The sequence below is a fragment of the Zeugodacus cucurbitae genome, chromosome 6 (assembly GCF_028554725.1).
Source record: "Zeugodacus cucurbitae isolate PBARC_wt_2022May chromosome 6, idZeuCucr1.2, whole genome shotgun sequence".
NCBI classification, from domain to species: Eukaryota; Metazoa; Arthropoda; class Insecta; order Diptera; family Tephritidae; genus Zeugodacus; species Zeugodacus cucurbitae.
In genome coordinates this window covers 56,050,610-56,071,257 of record NC_071671.1, presented here as the reverse complement: position 1 = coordinate 56,071,257, position 20,648 = coordinate 56,050,610, and the positions used below count along the sequence as shown (strand labels likewise).

The 20,648-nt window shown below is 34.0% G+C and overlaps 1 protein-coding gene across 1 annotated transcript in view; it reads left to right on the top strand.

The window, feature by feature from the left end:
* LOC105214962 (calcitonin gene-related peptide type 1 receptor) overlaps window positions 1-20,648 on the top strand; it is a 108,144-nt gene that overhangs the window by 84,130 nt on the left and 3,366 nt on the right. Inside the window, 5 exon segments of the mRNA XM_054232751.1 lie at window positions 2,798-2,924; window positions 3,408-3,634; window positions 3,910-4,086; window positions 6,699-6,822; window positions 18,566-18,694. Coding sequence (XP_054088726.1) covers window positions 2,798-2,924; window positions 3,408-3,634; window positions 3,910-4,086; window positions 6,699-6,822; window positions 18,566-18,694 — 784 coding nt within the window.

Here is a 20,648-nt window from a genome sequence, read left to right as displayed (position 1 = left end):
TGGATTAAATGATTTCACAATAACCATACATTTTACACTATGATTACCAGTTTAATATTTCTTTACTGATTTTATGCCGTGAAATCGAGGTTTCTTTTGAGGCTAGAAAATGGCAATCATTGTTTCTTTAAATTGTGAGCTTTCTCTTTTATTGTTATCAATATATTTTTTTTCTTTAAGTCAGATAAAACTAATCCAAATTTACCCTAAGGCAATGTGTGTTTCTCCGAAATTTATTCAAACTAAAGAACCTTCACCAAAACCAACAAGATCTTGTCGCAAGTAATCGAGTCACTCAGTACTTGCGACATTCCAAAATATTATCATTATATAAATATAATGTAAAATACTTATTTTTTGCAAGAATAGTCGTAACACCGTATATTTTTGGAAAAAAATTTCCCTCCAATAATTATTTCACTGCATCCTTTGCTATTTGCAATGTCTATATGTATATAATCATAGCATATATACACATATAAGCATATTCTTCTTCATTTTGCGCTTTCAACGGAAATAGAAATTGAAATGCTGATAAATAGCTTCATTTGCAATTTCCAGTTAACCAAATTATTTTCCACAAAATACCCAGTAAACAGTAAATCTAACTAGATGTTCGATTCATAACAACATCTGTCGACTAGAATTCCATTTTAGAAAAAAACATGACATTTCAGAGAAAAATAGCTGTCAAGTTGAAAATAACAAATTTCCACCAAAATCTTAATTGCTATAAATAATTAAATAAAATTCTTTTTAAATTTATTATTTGATAATTTTTTTTTATTTTATAACATTATCTGCTCATGCATTAAATGGTTGCTGATCTTTTTTTTCACAGCATTGCGGCATTCTAATAACGAGAGTGCTTCCATTTAAAATACTTGTGTTTTTATCTGCCGTTATGAAGTCAATTGCAATACTGTCTTTGACATTTTAATAATTATGAATAACGCCTTCAGGCGAAGCGATGATTTGTAGCTAAATGGTGTTGCTGGTATTTTCCATTTCATTTGCCCGCTTTGCAAGAGATAAAGAGAATTATTATATGAAATATATAGAGTAATACTGTGCCTTATTGCTTTCTGTGCAGTATCAGAATTCGAAAATAAAAAATATTCCCATAACGCCATTTTTACTATAGTTTTTAAATGTACGTCGAACCATAGCTATGCTTACTATCCAGAAAACGAAATTTCATCAACATATTCCGTGTATATATGTATATATCAATATCTAAGATATATCATAAGATTAATTAAGATTATTTCATGGAACTACTTACTGTTCAAAACGACTTGAACTAAGTCCTTTATTAATTAATTTTTGTCGTACCGTTTGAATTGAACTTTTGAAATAGTGAAATGAAAATTGAACTCCTTTTCCAAAATATATTATACTTGCTTGGCTTCTTCCGAGGCCCTCTCTTGTTGCCAGAGTTGGAACCCTCGGTCGATAGCTCCGGAGAGCGAAGAAGTTCATCTTCATTTTCCGTGCTTACACTCGCGTAGCTTTCCTGGCCCTGGAGTCTTCATGGACTGTGGCACCGGTGCGACGTAGAGTTGGTTTGGCAGTAACAGTACAACCACCTCAACCTGCTCCCGTTGCAGTGGGGGTGCGGCCGCTGGCGACACAGCTTGTACTCTCACTGTTCCCGCCGCTGGTAGCAGCCACGTCTCCTACCGACGTTTGGGTTAATATCCTAGCCCGCTCTTTATTATTCGTTTTTTCCTCCATGTTGAGTTTTTAAAATTCGGGAGACTCTACCCCTAGCGTTTTATACCTATCGCCAGGTACCTCATTAGCAATAGCCAGTGTAGACCCTCATCCACCCGCTCATGCGGTTGCATGTGAAGCTGACCACCATGACGAGGTGGATGAGGGATTACACCAGCCTTAGCTAGGTGACGCCTGCCTGCAATGCAGTGGCTTAGCCCGTCCATGGACAGCTTAAGACGCGAAGGTTACAGCTAAGAGGAATTCCGTCCGTTTTGTTGGGTTAACGTTGACACAAATGTCCAAGATCGATATAAAACAATTTAATCGATTTAATCGACCAGTGCTTGACCCTAGAGACATTCCCGCAAACGTCTACAATTTGGCTCAAAAAGTGACATTTTCAGTTGAGAATAAGTTGGGGATGCAAACAGATATCTACAAATATTTTGTTGGGTTAATGTTGACACAAATGTCCAAGATCGATATAAAAAAAAAATCGATTTAATCGACCAGTACTTGAGCCTAGAGACATCTATTGGAATACGGCGGAAGCAAAGTTGTAGACCTAATACGTCAACCTTTTGTTTCTTGTTATTCAAACTATTTAAACTATTCAAGTATCTCAAAATTATAATTTGTATAACTTTATAAATCATTGTCGGGCCAGAGATAATAATAAAGTCGAGTAGAAAATCGAAAGACATGCCATGTAACTATATTTATTTTTTTTTATTTTCATATTTTATTATGTCTGGCGACTGACTTTAAAATTTTGTAAAGAAAAAGTCGCCACTGTCCAAATTTGGAAAATTTCAGTGGATGGGATAGCAAATCTGTTTTATGATAATGTTGCAAACCAAGTGGTATCGTTAAGAATTAATTGGATCACCTCTGTTATTTTATTTGAATTCGTTTGAATTTTTATTAAAGCCATTTACTTCCCACACGTATTAAATCATCTTAATCCCACATTTATTTATTTTGAACCAAAAAGTGTAACCCATAATATTTTATTTCCACAACTCTCCCGTGTATACAGTCCGCCTAATAATTTCACTACTTCTTCCGTCCATTGCAGATCGTTGAAATGTGCACGGATAACACTCCACATGAATTTATTCACATCCTTTGCGGCGAACAATTCACTCTGGCTGATTTGGTACTTCGTTGTGATACCCGACACGGACCTGGTGAAAAGTAGTCCGGTAAGTGGCAGAACGCGTAAGCAAACACTCCCGCACATAAATGTATAGAGATACTTTAGCAGCGTTACAAAGAGCAATAACTGTACAATTTAAAAACGGCATTTTTCGTTACTCACACACACACACACCTACACAAAAGCACACAGTTATCCTTTTGCCATTGCATATGCTACGCAGAAAGAAATTTGCATACTGTAATTGCATGCAGGGCAGTAAATACGCAAAAATAATCGTAAATATTACGGTTGCATATCTGTATGTGGCACGTAAGTGTGTGTCTGTGTGCGCAAAGCTTCTTTACGACGCTTTTATTGCGAATTTTTTTTTTTTAAATTTTCCACAGCTGTAGCACCAGCACAAATTCAATTTCAATAATAGTTGCCATGCCAACTATTTTACTACTCCATGCATACTAACAAACATTCATATATAAAATCTTACATTTATCATATGCGTGTGTGTCTATTTTTTCCTTTTTGCCAGCCTCCATGCATTGCTCTCCACATAATACTCCATTACTTCCTGCTAACCAACTATTCGTGGATGCTGTGCGAGGGCTTCTACTTGCACACGGTGCTGGTGTCCGCCTTCATATCTGAGAAGAAATTGGTGAAATGGCTTATTGCACTCGGTTGGGGTACACCGGCAATTGTTATATTCTTCTATGCGATGGCACGTGGCCTCGGCGGTTCACGCGATGAAATTAAACAGTAAGTGCATACATAAATATATACAATTGCAGCAGACGACATCAAGTGGGCAATTGTGAAAGTGTCATTAAAAATTATTAGCGCAAATAACAAAAACAAAAACAATAATAAGTCCATAATTTGCATATTTCTCCTTTACTTGCGCCTTCAATTGCCAACCCTTTTGTTGTCTGCCTGATTTGCTGCTCATTAAAATTCACTAAAACTTTAATCATTTTGTTTTCCACATTTCCATTTTTATTTTCATTAACAACGTGTTTGTGCCCCCCGCCCAGCTGTTGGATGCATTCCACGGTCTTCGAGAATATTTACGTGGTGCCCGTTTGTATTTCCATTTTTCTTAATTTGCTCTTTCTATGCAATATTGTACGCGTTGTGCTGCTAAAGCTGAAGGCTCCGGCGGGCGTACAAGGCAGCTGTGGACCCTCGCGCACCGTCCTGCAAGCATTCCGGTGAGTATTATTTGTTGTTTATGTATGATACAGTACAATAGTGTATAGCAAGTGAGTTGCCAGTTTTAATGCTTTCCGGTGATTTCAGCATTTTCACTTAGCATACAATATACACACATCCGTACTTACATATGTATATATAAATTCGCCTATACTTACTTTCACATATATTATATTTTCTGTATATATTCTATTTTCATACAAAATATATTTTCCCAACTGTTTAGCGAAGGTATTTTGGTTTAAGATTTTAGTGTTTCCGTAATGAATTCATTTTACGAAATCTGTTTTAAAGATTTTTGAAGTTAAAGCTACTGAAATAAGTTTCAATATCGCATGAGGATTTAATAGGAAAACAATAGTAAATTGAACTTTTATTCTGAGTAGTAACCAGAATGAATTATATAAAAAAAAATACAAATACAATTATTTATGTCTCCTTACGACATTCATTCGTTCGTACGAATCATATCATATCCTATATCATATCCTATATATCCTTTTATCATATCCTATTTATGATAAAAGTATATCTCACTATAATTATCTAGAATAAAAAAAATAAAAAAACTATACATATGTATTAATTTTATAAAGCCCTGACTCCGTCGATGTGTAGGATAAAAAGGATATTTGTTTGAGCATTGTTCCGCTATTAATAGGTCATTTACATACTATTTAATAGCCCAACATAAAGAGTGTATTTTCCTCACATCGAATACGACATTCCAGTACTAATGCTATCTCAACCATTTCTGTGAATCAACCACTGATTAACTTATGAAAGAGAGAAAAATACAGCAGCTTAAAAGAATTCCAAAAACAATACAAACATAGAAGAAAAGGTTTAGACATTTCTTAATTGCATATAAATGCAAAAATGTCTTTAAACATTAAACTTTTTCCATTTCACCTGAAATTCACATATCACAAGCTCATCCGAATCAAATTTGGTTTGGTATGTGAGATAAAAATTTTAATAAGGTTAATAACACTTAATCACAATTTGGGAAATGCAACAGTTCAATTAGTAAAACACCAACATTGCTTATAACATACGATATCACCTTCAAATCGCATTGAATAATTATGGTAAAAGAAAGATCTCAAAGAATATTCATGTTATCAAAAATGTTTATTCGTGTTCAGACTCGAAAACTTTTGTTGCTCGTTATCGGCAACTCTCTGCAGGTGTTGCTCGTTCACATGGAAAACTCGAGTCGTGCAGTTTTCTGCATTCACATAATTTTCCCATATACGCTTGATTTAAGCGATACACAAAAATATTTTTCAATACCTAATTTTTATATTTAGCCAGCATTTTCTAAAATATTTCTATTATATTCTACATATTTGCATTTTACATTTGATGATAAAATTGAGATTTTTCCCGAATATATTTATGTTGTTCACAGTTAAGTGTTATCTACCATGTTAAATTTCCCAGGTGGCAATATTCCCATATTTACCGACGTGGTATCTATTATGTTTTTGTTTTACGTGAAGAAAAAAACAATTATTTTTTTAATTTAATTTTACATCTCTAATCAGCTGACATTATTTATATAAAATATGTATTAACAAGTAAGGAAGGGCTGAATTCGTTATAATTCGTTACATTTTATACTCTCGCAATTTATTGATTTTGTTTTTGGTTTTCACCATTTTGTGGGCGTGGAAATGATCCGATTTTCGCCAATTTTCGAAAGCAACCCTCTCACGGTCCCAAGGAACATGAGTTCCAAGTTTCATTGAGATATCTCAGTTTTTACTCAAGTTATCGCTTGCACGGATTTCAACTCTACTCGTCATTTATAGTATATATACTCTTTTATTTCTGGGTGACACAAACAACCGTTATGTGAATAAAACTATAATAATCTCTTTAGCAACTTTGTTACGAGAGTATAAAAAGTATATTCTCTTCATATCTGTACTACATTCCAGTACTAGTTCTATGTATCTCAACCAAACTCTGTGAAAGCATCCATTGGTGTCTTACATTAAAATATGATAGAGAGAACAATAACAGCATATCTAGTTCATACATAAAAACTTTTGTTGCTCATTATTATCAACTTATTTTTTGTCTATGTGGCTATGGATCTGTCATTCTTGGTATGAGTTAAGAATCTTCAGAAAATTAATAACATTGACTTATATTTCCAACAGTATCTTCGTAAATATGATTTCTATATGAATTTTGTGAGACACATCCCAATCCTCCATCCAAATAAGATAACTAGAGAGTTGATTAGATATATAAATAATTTCAATTCTTTGAATACAACTTCTATTTAACTAATTTCTAACAGTAATATTTTAACCACAAATTAATTTTTTTGGAACCAAAAATAATTATTAACTCCGCACTCTTATGTATGTTAGAAATTCCGTCCATATTTCCTAGCATTTAATTTAATCAGAAAAGCGCATCAACTCGAATGTGAACATTACTTAGTTCAAATTACAAAAAAAGTGAACACTTCCAAATTTACATTCAACACAGAATTTAATTAAAAATATAACCGTACTTGTATGTATGTAGCGTACTAACCGCACTTTACCGCAATGTGTTTCAACTTCTACTTCTTTTTACTCCATACTTGCAGCGCCACACTCTTGCTTGTACCACTATTGGGATTGCAGTATATTCTAACGCCATTCAACCCCGGTCCAGGGCATCCATGGGAGCAGGCATACGAAGTAATCTCAGCGTTTACGGCCTCATTTCAGGTGAGTTAAGTCAAGTGTTAATGAACTGACAGAATACAAAATGAGTTTCAGCAAGCACTTTGGTGCATGTGTTGTTGTGTGTACATATAGATAGGGTTATATTTGAATATATGTATCTGTGCGCAGTAGCAATCTGTACACGTCGTTCGGGTTTTTGTTGCTGCAATTTTTGCCAAGCCAAACCACTATGTCTACTTTGTTCCTCTGCTCTCTGCCATTGTTTACGACCTTTCATCAGCAATTATTCCAAGGACATAATTGAGCACCAAGCAGATATTCATGTCGACTAGACAACTAGTAGGTGAATTCAGGTGAACAGTTTTGCATAAGTACAAGTATGTACAAGTAGGTTTTTGGGAATTAGGCAGCAATGTTCGAGCAAATGACAGATGCAGCAAATGTCAGGAAATGCTTTTAAGATTAAGTGCACAACAAAGGCAACTGCAACTGCATTTTAATTGATTTGATGTGCAATGAAAGTGAATTGAGCTGAAATGTGCTTTTGTGTCAATCAAATTTGAATTGTGCTTAGACAGTTAGTTGAATAATGAAGGGAGAATTTTCGATGTAGAGATCTTGTCAGCCGTATATTGGTCACAGAGTGGATCAGAGGAACTCTTTTGTTAAGAAAATTCTGAGGCATATTTAAGGTTATCTTAAAATAATTTATATTGTCGTTTAACCTATATTGAATATTAAATTTAGATAGAATTTAGTTCTGATGTATAGATCAATCTTTCAAATATTTTGTGGAAGTTATCATAAAAAGAGCTGGTATTGTATTGCTAGATCCGTTTATTATTGTTGTTGTTTACGATTACTGAAACCTTAACTAATATTGAAAAATTTAAGATTGTTATTGATATGATCTGAACGAGCAAGGTCGATCCTAAACAGAGAGACGTTAGATGAGTTAGTTTGAATGGGTTTGCAAAGAAGTGATTCATTGTATTTAAAATATACGAAATTTCATGGTCGGACTTAATTAAGTAGAATCTACTGTTTTCAAAACGAACTCTCACTAGTTCTGAGTTTACCTAGAAAGTCATCTATTGTTCTTACACTGCGATAAGTGGTGTCTTTGTCCTTATGACTAACTCCCATCGTCGGAACAAAATTTATGAAAGTGTCAATAACTTCGAAGTGAATAACGATTCCGGTCTGTTTGTGGGAAATTGTATATAATTTGTGTTGTTTGTCTAATACTTCTAGTGATTTGGCTTTAAACGAGTGATTTTATCCCAGGAACATTAAAACAGTTTGCCATGCCCTCTGTAGTTCTCATTATGTAGGTGAAATGTCCATAACATATTAATGACCTACAGTCACTATCTAAAATACGACGTTCTTTATGGTCTGTTAAGTGTAGAGTGATCATATATATATATATTTGGCGTAGGAACCGCTTTAAGCGATTATAGCCGAATCCACCAGAGCGCGCCACTCATTCCTCCTTTTTGCTTTTTGGCGCCAATTGGAAACACCAAGTGAAGCCAGGTCACTTTGCACTTGGTCTTTCCACCGGAGTGGAGGTCGTCCTCTTCCGCGGCTTCCTCCAGCGGGTACTGCATCGAATACTTTCAGAGCTGGAGTGTTTTCTTCCATCCGTACAACATGACCTAGCCAGCGTAGCCGCTGTCTTTTTATTCGCTGAACTATGTCAATGTCGTCGTATAAATCGTACAGCTCATCGTTCCATCGCCTGCGGTATTCGCCGTTGCCAATGTTTAGAGGACCAAAAATCTTGCGCAAAACCTTTCTCTCGAAAACCCCAAGAGTCGTCTCATCGGATGTTGTCATCGTCCACGCTTCAGCGCCATACATCAGGACGGGAATAATGAGCGACTTATAGAGTTTGATTTTGGTTCGTCGAGAGAGGACTTTACTTTTCAATTGCCTACTCAGTCCAAAGTAGCACCTGTTGGCAAGAGTGATTCTGCGTTGGATTTCAAGGCTGACATTGTTGGTGTTGTTAATGCTGGTTCCCAGATAAACGAAATTATCTACAACTTCAAAGTTATGACTGTCAACAGTGACGTGGGAGCCAAGACGCGAGTGCGCCGACTGTTTGTTTGATCTATGCTCAATTAATCTCCAGCTACCATGCAGGTACTACTTAATTTCATTCATTTCTTTCTCGCTCCGTCTGTGTACTACATCATTATTAAAAAAAAATTAGGAACAAATTAAATTTCTTCCGAAATGAATTCTGCGAATTCAAGCTGTTAAGGAATTAGGATTGCCAAAATAGCGTAGAAAGTCTACATTGGAATGCCTCTAAATTCAACAACATTACCATGCAAAAAATCTCTTTTCAATTTTCTTCGCCAGCATTTAAGCTTCCGCTCCTTAATGTCTATGCAAAAATTTACTTTTCTACAATTTTGTTACTCATTCTCCAAGCATTACATTGGCATATGTGCATGTGACATGCAGAAATTTGAGCTTGGGTAACCTTATGTGTACAATGTTTCTATTGCTAAAACGAACAAAACTAAGTATCACTAAGAAGATTATTCGCTTAAAAAAAAATTTCATACTAATGTACGTATTTTTCAGTGAGCACTTAAATTTTAGACACTTAGAAAACATATTTACAATGAAGTCTCGGAAAGCAATTTCAATTTCAATGAATTTCGCAGACAATATCAGAAACTTTCAAATTTTTAAACAAATCAACCAACTGACTAAACCAATTTCAAAATATTTACCTTCGTAATTGGTGCATCCAAATAGCTTAAATTAAAAACACACACATTATTAATACTAACACATATTTCACCACTCGTATAAAAAAACAAAAAAAAAAATGCACACTTGTCTCGCAGCTCAAATTTTCTATGCGAATATTAAAGCAAGCTTTGGCACCATGTCGTATAAGCAACTTTTCTTATGTGCTGTGGGGCTTGCACATCAATTTGCTATGCTGAGATTTTGTACTTTTGTATACACACATACATACATATATACAAGTGCTTGTTTTTTTAGGTAAACGTGTTGGCAAACACTTTGTTTACTTTTGCTTTTTTGCTTATTTTAAATTGCTGGTTACTTGGGGTTTTGATGACTGTGTTAAAATTGAGATGTTTACTTTTCAAGCTTGTGTGCACTTGGCTAGTATATAGAAAGCAACTACATGGCTTGAAATGTAACACTGCTGCTAGTGCTAGACTGCTTTGATTATAACCCAGCAATTTGAGCTGGTACTGAATTTGTAATATTTTGAACTAGTTTAACTGTAGAGGAAATCTGAATCCAAAATATTTCCTAGTTTCTTAAAAAGTATACTTCTGAGGAGTCTTTAATTTGTTCGGATTTTTTTTTAATACATTTTTTATATATTATATTTATGGAAACTTTTTCCTTAATTGTGAAAATAAATAAAATTTTAAGACAACTTTTTGAGATATCTATAACATAATAAGTTGTTATCTTACCTCAAATAGCTTTACCTAGTCCATCTCTGTTGTTTACTATTTCAAAATAAACAACAATTAAATTGCCTATCAAATTTTTAGTAGAGTTTTCAAATTGTCCAGACTATTAAAAAATCAATGTATTACAAATACCACTAATAGAGTCCAAAGATAACTACTTCAGACCAATTACTAGTACCTAGCCTACATACATAATACGTATGCACTGCTACTCACATGTGCGTTAAACAAATGCTGTTAGATTTGCGCTCCATACACAGTATTCCAAGCGAATGTGTGCACTCTTGCAAAATTTACAAAAAAAAAAACTTTGAACACGAATTGTATAGAAATAACATAAGAGGGGAGTGCCAAAATGCTCAGAGAGTCATTATTGCTAAGCGAGCAACAAAGTTATACTTCATCAATTAGTCGCTATTTACTTAGTAATTAAAGATAAATATTTGAGATTTAACAACTTCTGTCTGCACTAAAAGAAAAATATTATATTAAAAAGTATGGAGTGAGAGAATTTTTGCTTGAAGGCACGAGAGTTAAAAAATTAATATAGGAACATGAATACTTGAGAGTGATTTTGTATCAGAATTGGCTATATATTATGAAAGCTTTTCTTGAGAATAATCATTTTATAAGATATAGAATGCTATCAACACTTTTTGTTCTACCCCTTTCACTAGACTCCTTATATAAAAATGTATCAATGCCTATCATTACTCTCTCGAACACATAGGACAGCTACCTTGCTTTAGGGTACTAGAGCATACCGATTATAACTAACAGTTTTAGATCTCTTGGGTCGTCAGATTTCTACATATTTTTCTAATAAAAATATGAAGTTTTTCTGAAAGCTTAAGTTGAATGGAGTAATATGATATCCAATGATTCCAGACTATGGAAAAAATTATGCCGTGTTGAATGGAAAGGGTAATCAAAACAATAATTTCGGCCTCTTGTTTTCTTATATCCACCAATTTCTTCTTGAAATACGCGCTTTGATACGATTTTTGATAATTTACTAATTAATAATAATAATGTAAATCTGAAAGTCAGTCCAACTTTCTCATTCAGAATGAAATTTTTTACTATCGAAAAAGCTAACTTCTTTCTCTTCATTTTCGAAAATCTTCCAAACAAACAATGTACAGTTACACATGTGCGTGTTTATCTCCTTGACAAACACGTTGGCGCATCAGCTCTCACAGGATTCGCAGAGAGAGTGATATACATACCTGAGAGACTTTCGCATTCATCCCCAAAACTATATCTGGTTTTAAAAACTTCTGTTATTTTTTTTTTCTTCCAGTTAATGAAATAAATTCCAATTATTAATATATTTCCCACTCTGTCTTTCTCTCGCCATTGACAACCACGTTATCTCTTCCGCATTCACAGCAGTTCAAGAGTGTGTGGCATATATAAAAAATACGCGGCATTAACCTTTCCGAATTTTTTAACGAGATTGGTTTTCTTGGTGACGACTGTCTTCTATCTTTTCATTTTCTTCATTTTTTTCATTATATCGAACCTTTTTTATAAGAAAACTGATTGCAAAACTCATAATTGCTGACCTTTCTGCGCAATAAAAAAGGATCTCTATTTTTGTTTGTGGATTAACAAGGACCAGTATTTGATAAACACCCGAAATTCATGGTCGACACCTTTGGCCAACGAAACAAAAAAAAAAACAAACCAACTTTTCTTTTTATGATTTTTATGTGCGTGACAATAAAAGAAAATGCGAACCGTATAGTACTTGCAGCGTTTTGCTGATTCTCGTGAATTATATTTACAAAAATAAAAGAAAAAAATAATGAAATAAAGAAACGAAGATTGCTGCTAATGCCTTGAAGTGACCAAAGTAAATAGAAAAATCATAATGAATGTTTGAAAGAAGCTGCTACAAAAAGGTCAGCGACGCGAAGATATAAAAAATATTTATGTGAGTGGGTGTGTGTGTTGCAAGTGAGAGTGAGTATTTGAAAAACATCTTCCATATTGTTGTTATTTCAAGGATAGCTCAAAGCAAAAATATAAATTGTAAAAATGGTTTAATATAAAATTATGTATGTTGATGGAAAAATATTTTGAGTAAACATGAAAGTGAAAGCGAAGTAAGTGCTTAGAGATACATACATATATTACACATACAACAACAAAGCAGCAGCTTTGCGGGTGTAAAAGCATTTGAGAATAATATGAAACTTTATGCGTCCGCAGTAACTCAAAAATTAAATGCACTACGCAGTGTTGCAAATAATTATGATAACAAGCTGCCATAAAGACAGCTAAGGATAACTACTAACTCAGCTGAAACTTAAAGCAAGACAAACGATAGTCACTATAAAAGCAAAAGTAGCACATAAAAAGAGAAAAAATCGAAAAAGAAATGAAAAAAGAAAAAAAGTATATAACAATAATCGCAAAAAGCTGTTTATACACTTGTTGAGGCGTTAGCGCGTACGAAAGTGCAGTGAAAAAGGAGAAGGAGAGGAGAGGAGGAGGAGAAGAAAAGACATAGTCTTGTGTGTCGAGTGTGCTGAGCGCGTCGTAAATGCTAAAGGGTGATTTTTTAAGAGCTTGATAACTTTTTTTAAAAAAAAAACGCATAAACTTTGCAAAATCTCATCGGTTCTTTATTTGAAACGTTAGATTGGTTCATGACATTTACTTTTTGAAGATAATTTCATTTAAATGTTGACCGCGGCTGCGTCTTAGGTGGTCCATTCGGAAAGTCCAATTTTGGGCAACTTTTTCGAGCATTTCGGCCGGAATAGCCCGAATTTCTTCGGAAATGTTGTCTTCCAAAGCTGGAATAGTTGCTGGCTTATTTCTGTAGACTTTAGACTTGACGTAGCCCCACAAAAAATAGTCTAAAGGCGTTAAATCGCATGATCTTGGTGGCCAACTTACGGGTCCATTTCTTGAGATGAATTGTTCTCCGAAGTTTTCCCTCAAAATGGCCATAGAATCGCGAGCTGTGTGGCATGTAGCGCCATCTTGTTGAAACCACATGTCAACCAAGTTCAGTTCTTCCATTTTTGGCAACAAAAAGTTTGTTAGCATCGAACGATAGCGATCGCCATTCACCGTAACGTTGCGTCCAACAGCATCTTTGAAAAAATACGGTCCAATGATTCCACCAGCGTACAAACCACACCAAACAGTGCATTTTTCGGGATGCATGGGCAGTTCTTGAACGGCTTCTGGTTGCTCTTCACCCCAAATGCGGCAATTTTGCTTATTTACGTAGCCATTCAACCAGAAATGAGCCTCATCGCTGAACAAAATTTGTCGATAAACACATTTCGAACCGAACACTGATTTTGGTAATAAAATTCAATGATTTGCAAGCGTTGCTCGTTAGTAAGTCTATTCATGATGAAATGTCAAAGCATACTGAGCATCTTTCTCTTTGACACCATGTCTGAAATCCCACGTGATCTGTCAAATACTAATGCATGAAAATCCTAACCTCAAAAAAATCACCCGTTATATATTCCAGCAGACACATTAGATGTGTAGTGTATAACTACCGTACACATAACTGTATTACACACTGTCCCATGTAGGTGCACTCTATTTATATAAGTGCGCGCATAACTCCAGTGTCAGTGCTGCTTACATCAATTTCACGCACGTCTTCTATCCGGTTTTTATGTTGTCTCCGCTGTTGTCACAATATTCTTTATCGCCTCACTATACCCTGTAGTGGAAAGTGGAAAATATACGCAATTTATTTCCTCATTAAAGTGTAACCATAGCAGCAAATGCCACCGCAACGCTCGCTAATAACGGCAATATTAATGCGTTTTGTGTTTTATTATTATCTCCCTGTAAAGAGTAAGCGGTTAACATTTAATTTGTTAGGAATGTGTAGGAAGACTTTCATTTTCACATTTTTATTAGTCTTTGAGGTTATGTAGAGGCAATGGAATTAGTTATGTTCAAGGAAGCAAAGGTACAGAAAGATTAATTTCAATGCCGTCAAATATTATATGCTCTCCCAATTTGAGATCCGTAATCTCTATCCTTGAGACATTAAAATACTGTAAAACTCTAAAATTAAAAAAAATTATGTCTAAAATCACTAATAAGCTTTAGTTGAAATTGTGATTAGAATATAATCATTCAAATGTTTAAGAGTTTTTATAAAATAGTTACATTGATTCTCAAACAATATCTCCCTTAAATGAAAAAAAAAATATTTCACCTATTGAAATATCAATTATCTCTTTATATAATACACTAGTAGACCGTTCCGGCTTCGCACGGGTTTAAACAAACATTTCAAAAGTTATAAGTTTTTACACACACTCCCATACATATGTATATACTTTCCCGTTATTTGTGTGGGTTAATTTAAAAAAAGTAAAATGAAGAAAATTCGAACATGAAATTATGTTTTATTTACAATGAGTTAAACGAACGCTTTGAGTTCGACTCCCTAGTGCCAGTTGTATATTTCTAATATTTTGTTCTTCAAACCGCTGAACACGCTCCGTACTCGACTCTCAAGCGCATACTTTGTTCAGCCAGCAGCTGCGAGCGCTTTTTACCCGACTCTCTGACACACGATTGCAATGCGAAGAGAATGACTTGCAAGACGATTTTCAGTTTCAGAAAGAGATTCTCCATCACGGAGTCTTTTTGATACCCTCACCTGGGAACTATTTCCAGAATGTTGAGATTCTAGCAATAAATATGGCCTATGTTACTCGAGGTGAATGTCGCTTTCAAATGGTGAAAGAATTTTTGAAATCGGCACAGTAGCTTTTGAGTTTATTCATTACAAACAGACATACAAATCTTTCCTCTTTATAATAGTAGTATAGATTAGTACTAGGCGCTGACCCATCATATAATTTTGTATAAAAACATTTCGAAAATATTTCTTTTCATTTTTATTAAGATATCTCACTAACCGATATCTTCGGCAAACAAACTTCCATGATGAAAACTATAAACTCATGGTACCCTCACATGCAAACAAAAATGACACTACGTAACCCTCAAAATATAATCAAATCTAACATTACGTGACCCGCCAAAATTTTAAGCAAACTCCAGGAATTTTGGCCGTGGTTGACCTTTGGTCAGGGTTTGTTTACATTTTGGTCGAGGTCAATAACCTTTGGCCGGGGTCTGTTTACATTTTGGACGAGGTCTTGTTTACATTGTAGTAGAGGTCATTGACCTTGGGCCAGGGTTTGTTAACATTTTGGCTGAGGTCAATGGCCTTTGTCTTGGGTTGTACTTGCGAACCAGTGAACATGTTGATGCCGAAATTGGGATTGATTGTAGTGGGAAATGTAGCATGGACTCAAGTTTGGTGAGGTTAGGTTTGTTTATAACTCTTCGGGGTCTGATGATGTAAGGTTTGATTGTATTTTGAAGCGACAGGCTTGATGGTATAGGGCCACCTGAAGACAGGTTTGTTTATTTTTTGGGGAGTCATTCAGTTACAAGTGATCAATATCCTGAAGTCATGTAAAATATAAATGCACATATATTGGGGCAGTTTACCTAGGATATATATTGGCACATTTGGGATCTGAATTTATTTAAACAGTTTGTACCAAGTTCCTCGGCATTTCAATATCGCTGTTTTCAGCTAGAGACTGGTTTGGGAATTTTCTATAGTGAAAATCAAAAATTATCTAAGGCTTGAGAGCCCATATATATATATATATATATATTTTCAAATATTAATTGAGTTTCTAAATTGTGATAAACATATTTTCCGAAAAGAGTGAGGTTGAATATTCAGGAATCTGTTAACTGTAAATTATTTTCAAAATTAGTAAAAAAACTCACATCATTCAAATGCTAAGGGAGGCCTTTAGGAATAAGAACAATGTATTTTTTATTACTTTGATCATATATTTTAATTTTCCAGTTCATATTATATTTGACTTTCATTGAAAAAGTTTCAAGCATACCACGCATAACTGTGCATTCAGTGCGTTTAGTGAAACTTTATGCTCGCTTAATGGCAAACAAAGGAAGCATTTTGGAGACAAAGCAAATTTTATTTTTAAGACAAAAGAAAATGTGAAAGTAAAAATAAGTAGCAAGTTACAAGGCATTAGCTTAACATGCTTGATTGTTTTTTATACTCCTCATTTCTTTATTTTTGTGTTTTTGGTTTTGCTTTCATTCATACGCACAGCAGACAATGTGGAAGCTACGTTTCTCAGTTTCACTTTTCAAATGTTTGTTTTTGTTTTTGCAATGCTAAGGAGTAACGTTACGCTCACTTCAAGGATTGTGTACGAAATTTTTATATTTAAAAATAAAAGCAGTTACTTTTCTTGTCAATATTTATGCTGTCTGCTATACAGCTAGTGGGTAGAGAAATAGAGACATTTGATTTTAAATGGTTAGTAATAGTCTATGGAAAAGATGAAGTTAGGTTCGTACCTTTAAAAAATATATGCTTCGTCACTAAAACTCATTAATATCCATTTTGTTGTGTTTACTGTATCAGATCTTTAAAGGAAAGATAGTTCAGAGAAAAAGATAAATTATAGATTAATTAAAAAATTATTTTATTATATAATTCTATATCATTGTTACTGCCAAGTGTTTCCACTTTGTTGGCAGTGTGCTCTCAACTTATGATACTTTGTTTTGAGCGCAACTGTTCACTTCTCCCCTCGCTTTTTTTTGGCGCAAACTGGGTCAAGTGCATTGGCTTTTCGTCAGGAATTGCACTCGAATGGAAGTTTGCCTTAACTTTCGTCTTTGTCGCTGTTTTGAAGCTTGCAAAGTGAAATGCGAAATAAGCGCATTTGGGATGAGCATATATATTTGTAGATATAGTATATCAGTTCAACACATACCTTCACATATGAACACCCTTACACCGCAAGGACGCTGCTTAAAATGTTGCGCAAAGCTGCTGAAAATAACAGTTAGAATGTTAGATAAACGCGATAGAAATGCATTGAAATTTATGATCTGTATGGAATATTTTCAACTGACTTACTTTCGATGGCTTAGTGAAGTTTTTGTTTTACACAAAATATGCATGTCTGTGTATATTTGCATATATGTGTTCACATATGTGCTTGAGATAACTGGAGCACTGGTTATATTTTGCGCAATAAATAATTCTCAAAGCTGCAAAGGATGTGCGTGCGACCACCGTCGGCTTAAGATTTCAAACTTCCCCAGAGAATAAATAAATAATACTGAGTAATGAATATTTGTAGACGTGTTGGCTTACATAAAATATTTTTAAGGGATTATTTCACTCTCATTTCAAATTTTTTGGGGAGTATCCTTACATAAAGCATGTTTATATGTATATCATATACATATTTATATTACTTGCATTATTTATTCATTTTTTATACTCTAGCAAGAGTATTCCTTTATTTTAAGTTTGTTATAATAGTCTGTACATATGGACTGGCAACTATACTAGTAGCATTACATAATGGCGTTGCTAGTCTCCCCAGTTTTGTACTCTCGGAAAAAGTTGCTAAGAGAGTATAATAGTTTTGTTCACATAACGGTTGTTGTAACACCCAAAACTAAACGAGTTAGATATAGGATTATGTATACCAATGTGAAAATGGGCGTGGCATCTCCCACTTATGGGTCAAAAACCATATCTCAAGAACTACTCGACTGATTTCAATGAAATTCGATTCTTGACACTCTAATGACACGGATGGAAAATGGGCTCAATCGATTCACAACCACAACTACTTTCCATATAACTCAATTTTGAATACCATCTGGTTTCTTCACTTTATAATGTACATATAAGGAACCGATAAAGATAGCGAAATAAAACTTTACACAAATACTGTATATCATCAGTGGCTTCACTTGTAGAAAAATTGTCGAAATCGGACTATAACTTTCCAAGGTCCCGGATATCGAACATGAAGAACTCAGTGCCCAAGGTTAATTTTTCACCGAAGCTATCGGTAAATCGCTCAGATATTTTAATGTAGTTCAGAGAGAATTGTTTTCTTCTAAAGGTGTGTCTGTGTAACGTCCTTTAGCTCCCATATACCTTATATTCAGATTGTCAAACTTCTTGTGGGCTTCATGCGCTATAAAGATAATATGTTAAGATATCTTAGCAACATTAAGTGAGCGTATAGTCTTGGATATAGTGTACCTTGGTGGTGGTGGTGGTGGTGGTTCAGGAATCATCTCAGCCCTCATATAGTATACATCAATAAATTGCGAGATAATAAAATATTCGATTGCACCCGAACTTAGCCTTTCCTTAGTTATTAATTTTTAAATTTATTTTTTATAATTTCTTCTTCATCTTTCATTTTCAGGGTCTCTTTGTTGCCACACTCTTCTGCTTCTTCAATGGCGAGGTTATTGCGCAAGTGAAGCGCCGCTGGCGTACAACATGGTTCAGCAACAGAGCGCGTGCAAATTCCTACACAGCAACTCAGGTCTCGGTAAGATTTTGTTGGTTTTGCATATGTTTTCGCTTATACTAGTTGTATATACTTAGTAAATTAGTAAGTTTAGTGTAAAATTTGTGTCTAAAGTATTTGTTACTACTGTAAATACCATAATTGTGTGTGATATCCTAAGTTGAAACTGCATTTATTGTTTTCGCATTTGTCTCTAATGCAAAGGACCTGTGTTTATCTGTTCTTTAATATTCCTCATATATGTTTAATAGTAGTTTAAGTAAAAAAAATGTTCCTGTAATAAAAAATATTTACTTTCGAAATAAATAACGCTATTTTATGAATTTATTTTCAATGATTTTCTTATTTTCTTTTTAAATGAATTTTCCTTTTCAATGTATATGTATATGTGTACATTTCTCTTACCTTATTCTCGTAGCCTTTCACCTTTCAAAAAAAAATTGTTGATTTGTTGTTTCATGTTACTGACTTTCATTTATGTGTTAATGGTTTTTGGTCCTGCATGTCGTATGAGCAACATTATTATTTAGCTGTGTGTTTTGTGTTGGTACTCCGTTGCGTATGCGCAACCTAATAACTAATAGGCATACACAAGGCCATGAAATGTATGTGTTGCATTTGTAAACAAAAAATACTTCGAGGCAAATATAAATTGTGGCATAAATATAGCATACTGCAGTATATAAATTAGTTAGTTAATTTGAGATCTGCAATGGCACTTTTCGCCACAGCATTAGTAGAGGCAAAGGTTGAAAGTGTAATAAATTTGAATTTTTGAAGATATTTCATAGAAATTTTAATAGAGATTTAGTATTAATTGTCGATATTGTTAAAAAATATCTTAATTAACTTAGATACAGATGGTGTCGTTGAATTTAGGTTGGATACATTTAGTATTAGTTTAGTTAGCTGACCTAAAAAATTTTTAATTATAGAATGGACTAACCGGCAGTAGAGTAGTAATTACTATAAATTGAAGGAATCGATAAAATTGATAGTTTAAATAAGTAAGTCATATGTTTCAGCTTTTTAATTCCACCAATTGTCCGATAATTTCCTACTGAAGCTGGAACTCTGAATCTGAATATATTTCTTTTCCAAATAAAATTTTGTATATAATAGTCCTCATATTCTCAAACAAATGCTAAAAATTTAGTTTCTCAACTCATATCAGGCTTTTTTGAACTACAGTTAAACTTCCCTAACTCGAATCACCATAGTTCACAAAAAGACAAAACTCAAGTAGAGATAATTCCGAGTTACGGAAGGTAATTTGTATGAAATCTGACTTCTATTGTCCATTCAAGAGTTCGAGTTATGGAAGTTCAACTGTACTTTCATTGGAGTATTAGTTACTTCAGTCACCTTTCAAGCACTAAAATGAGAGCATTTTCAATTCAGTGCTGTGTAGTTATATCTTCTTTCCCATTAAAGCATATATGTTACTTTATTTTATCTGTTTGAAGGGGTTATAGATATATATTAGGGTGATAGTATATATAGGAATAATATTAGTCTACTATAGTAGGGAACATCACGAATTTTTGTCTAAGGGATCAACGTTCACATTATCTCAACCCTTTACAATATATTCCAACGTAAAGCAGAAAAAAATGTTTATTTCATTGTTTAAGGATCACCTTAATGTACATAGTTCCGTGTATTCCTTACCTTATAAGATAAGGTTAAAAAATATTTATTTTAAATGTTTCTAATTTTTATTTGTGTTGTTGCTGTTACTTTAAAACGCCTTTCATTGTCGCCGTTTGCTTGTCTATCACCTCGTACATAAATAGCCAATTAGTGAATACTAAAAAAATAAAAATAAATAAAAAGAATAACGTCAAAAGTCACCACTGCTATCCACTTTCCAATGTGTTTCGTTTCTTTTCTTTTCTTTCCACACATCTATGTATAAATGTACCACATACATCGTGTACTGTAACCATTCTTCAAACAAACCAAACCACCAATG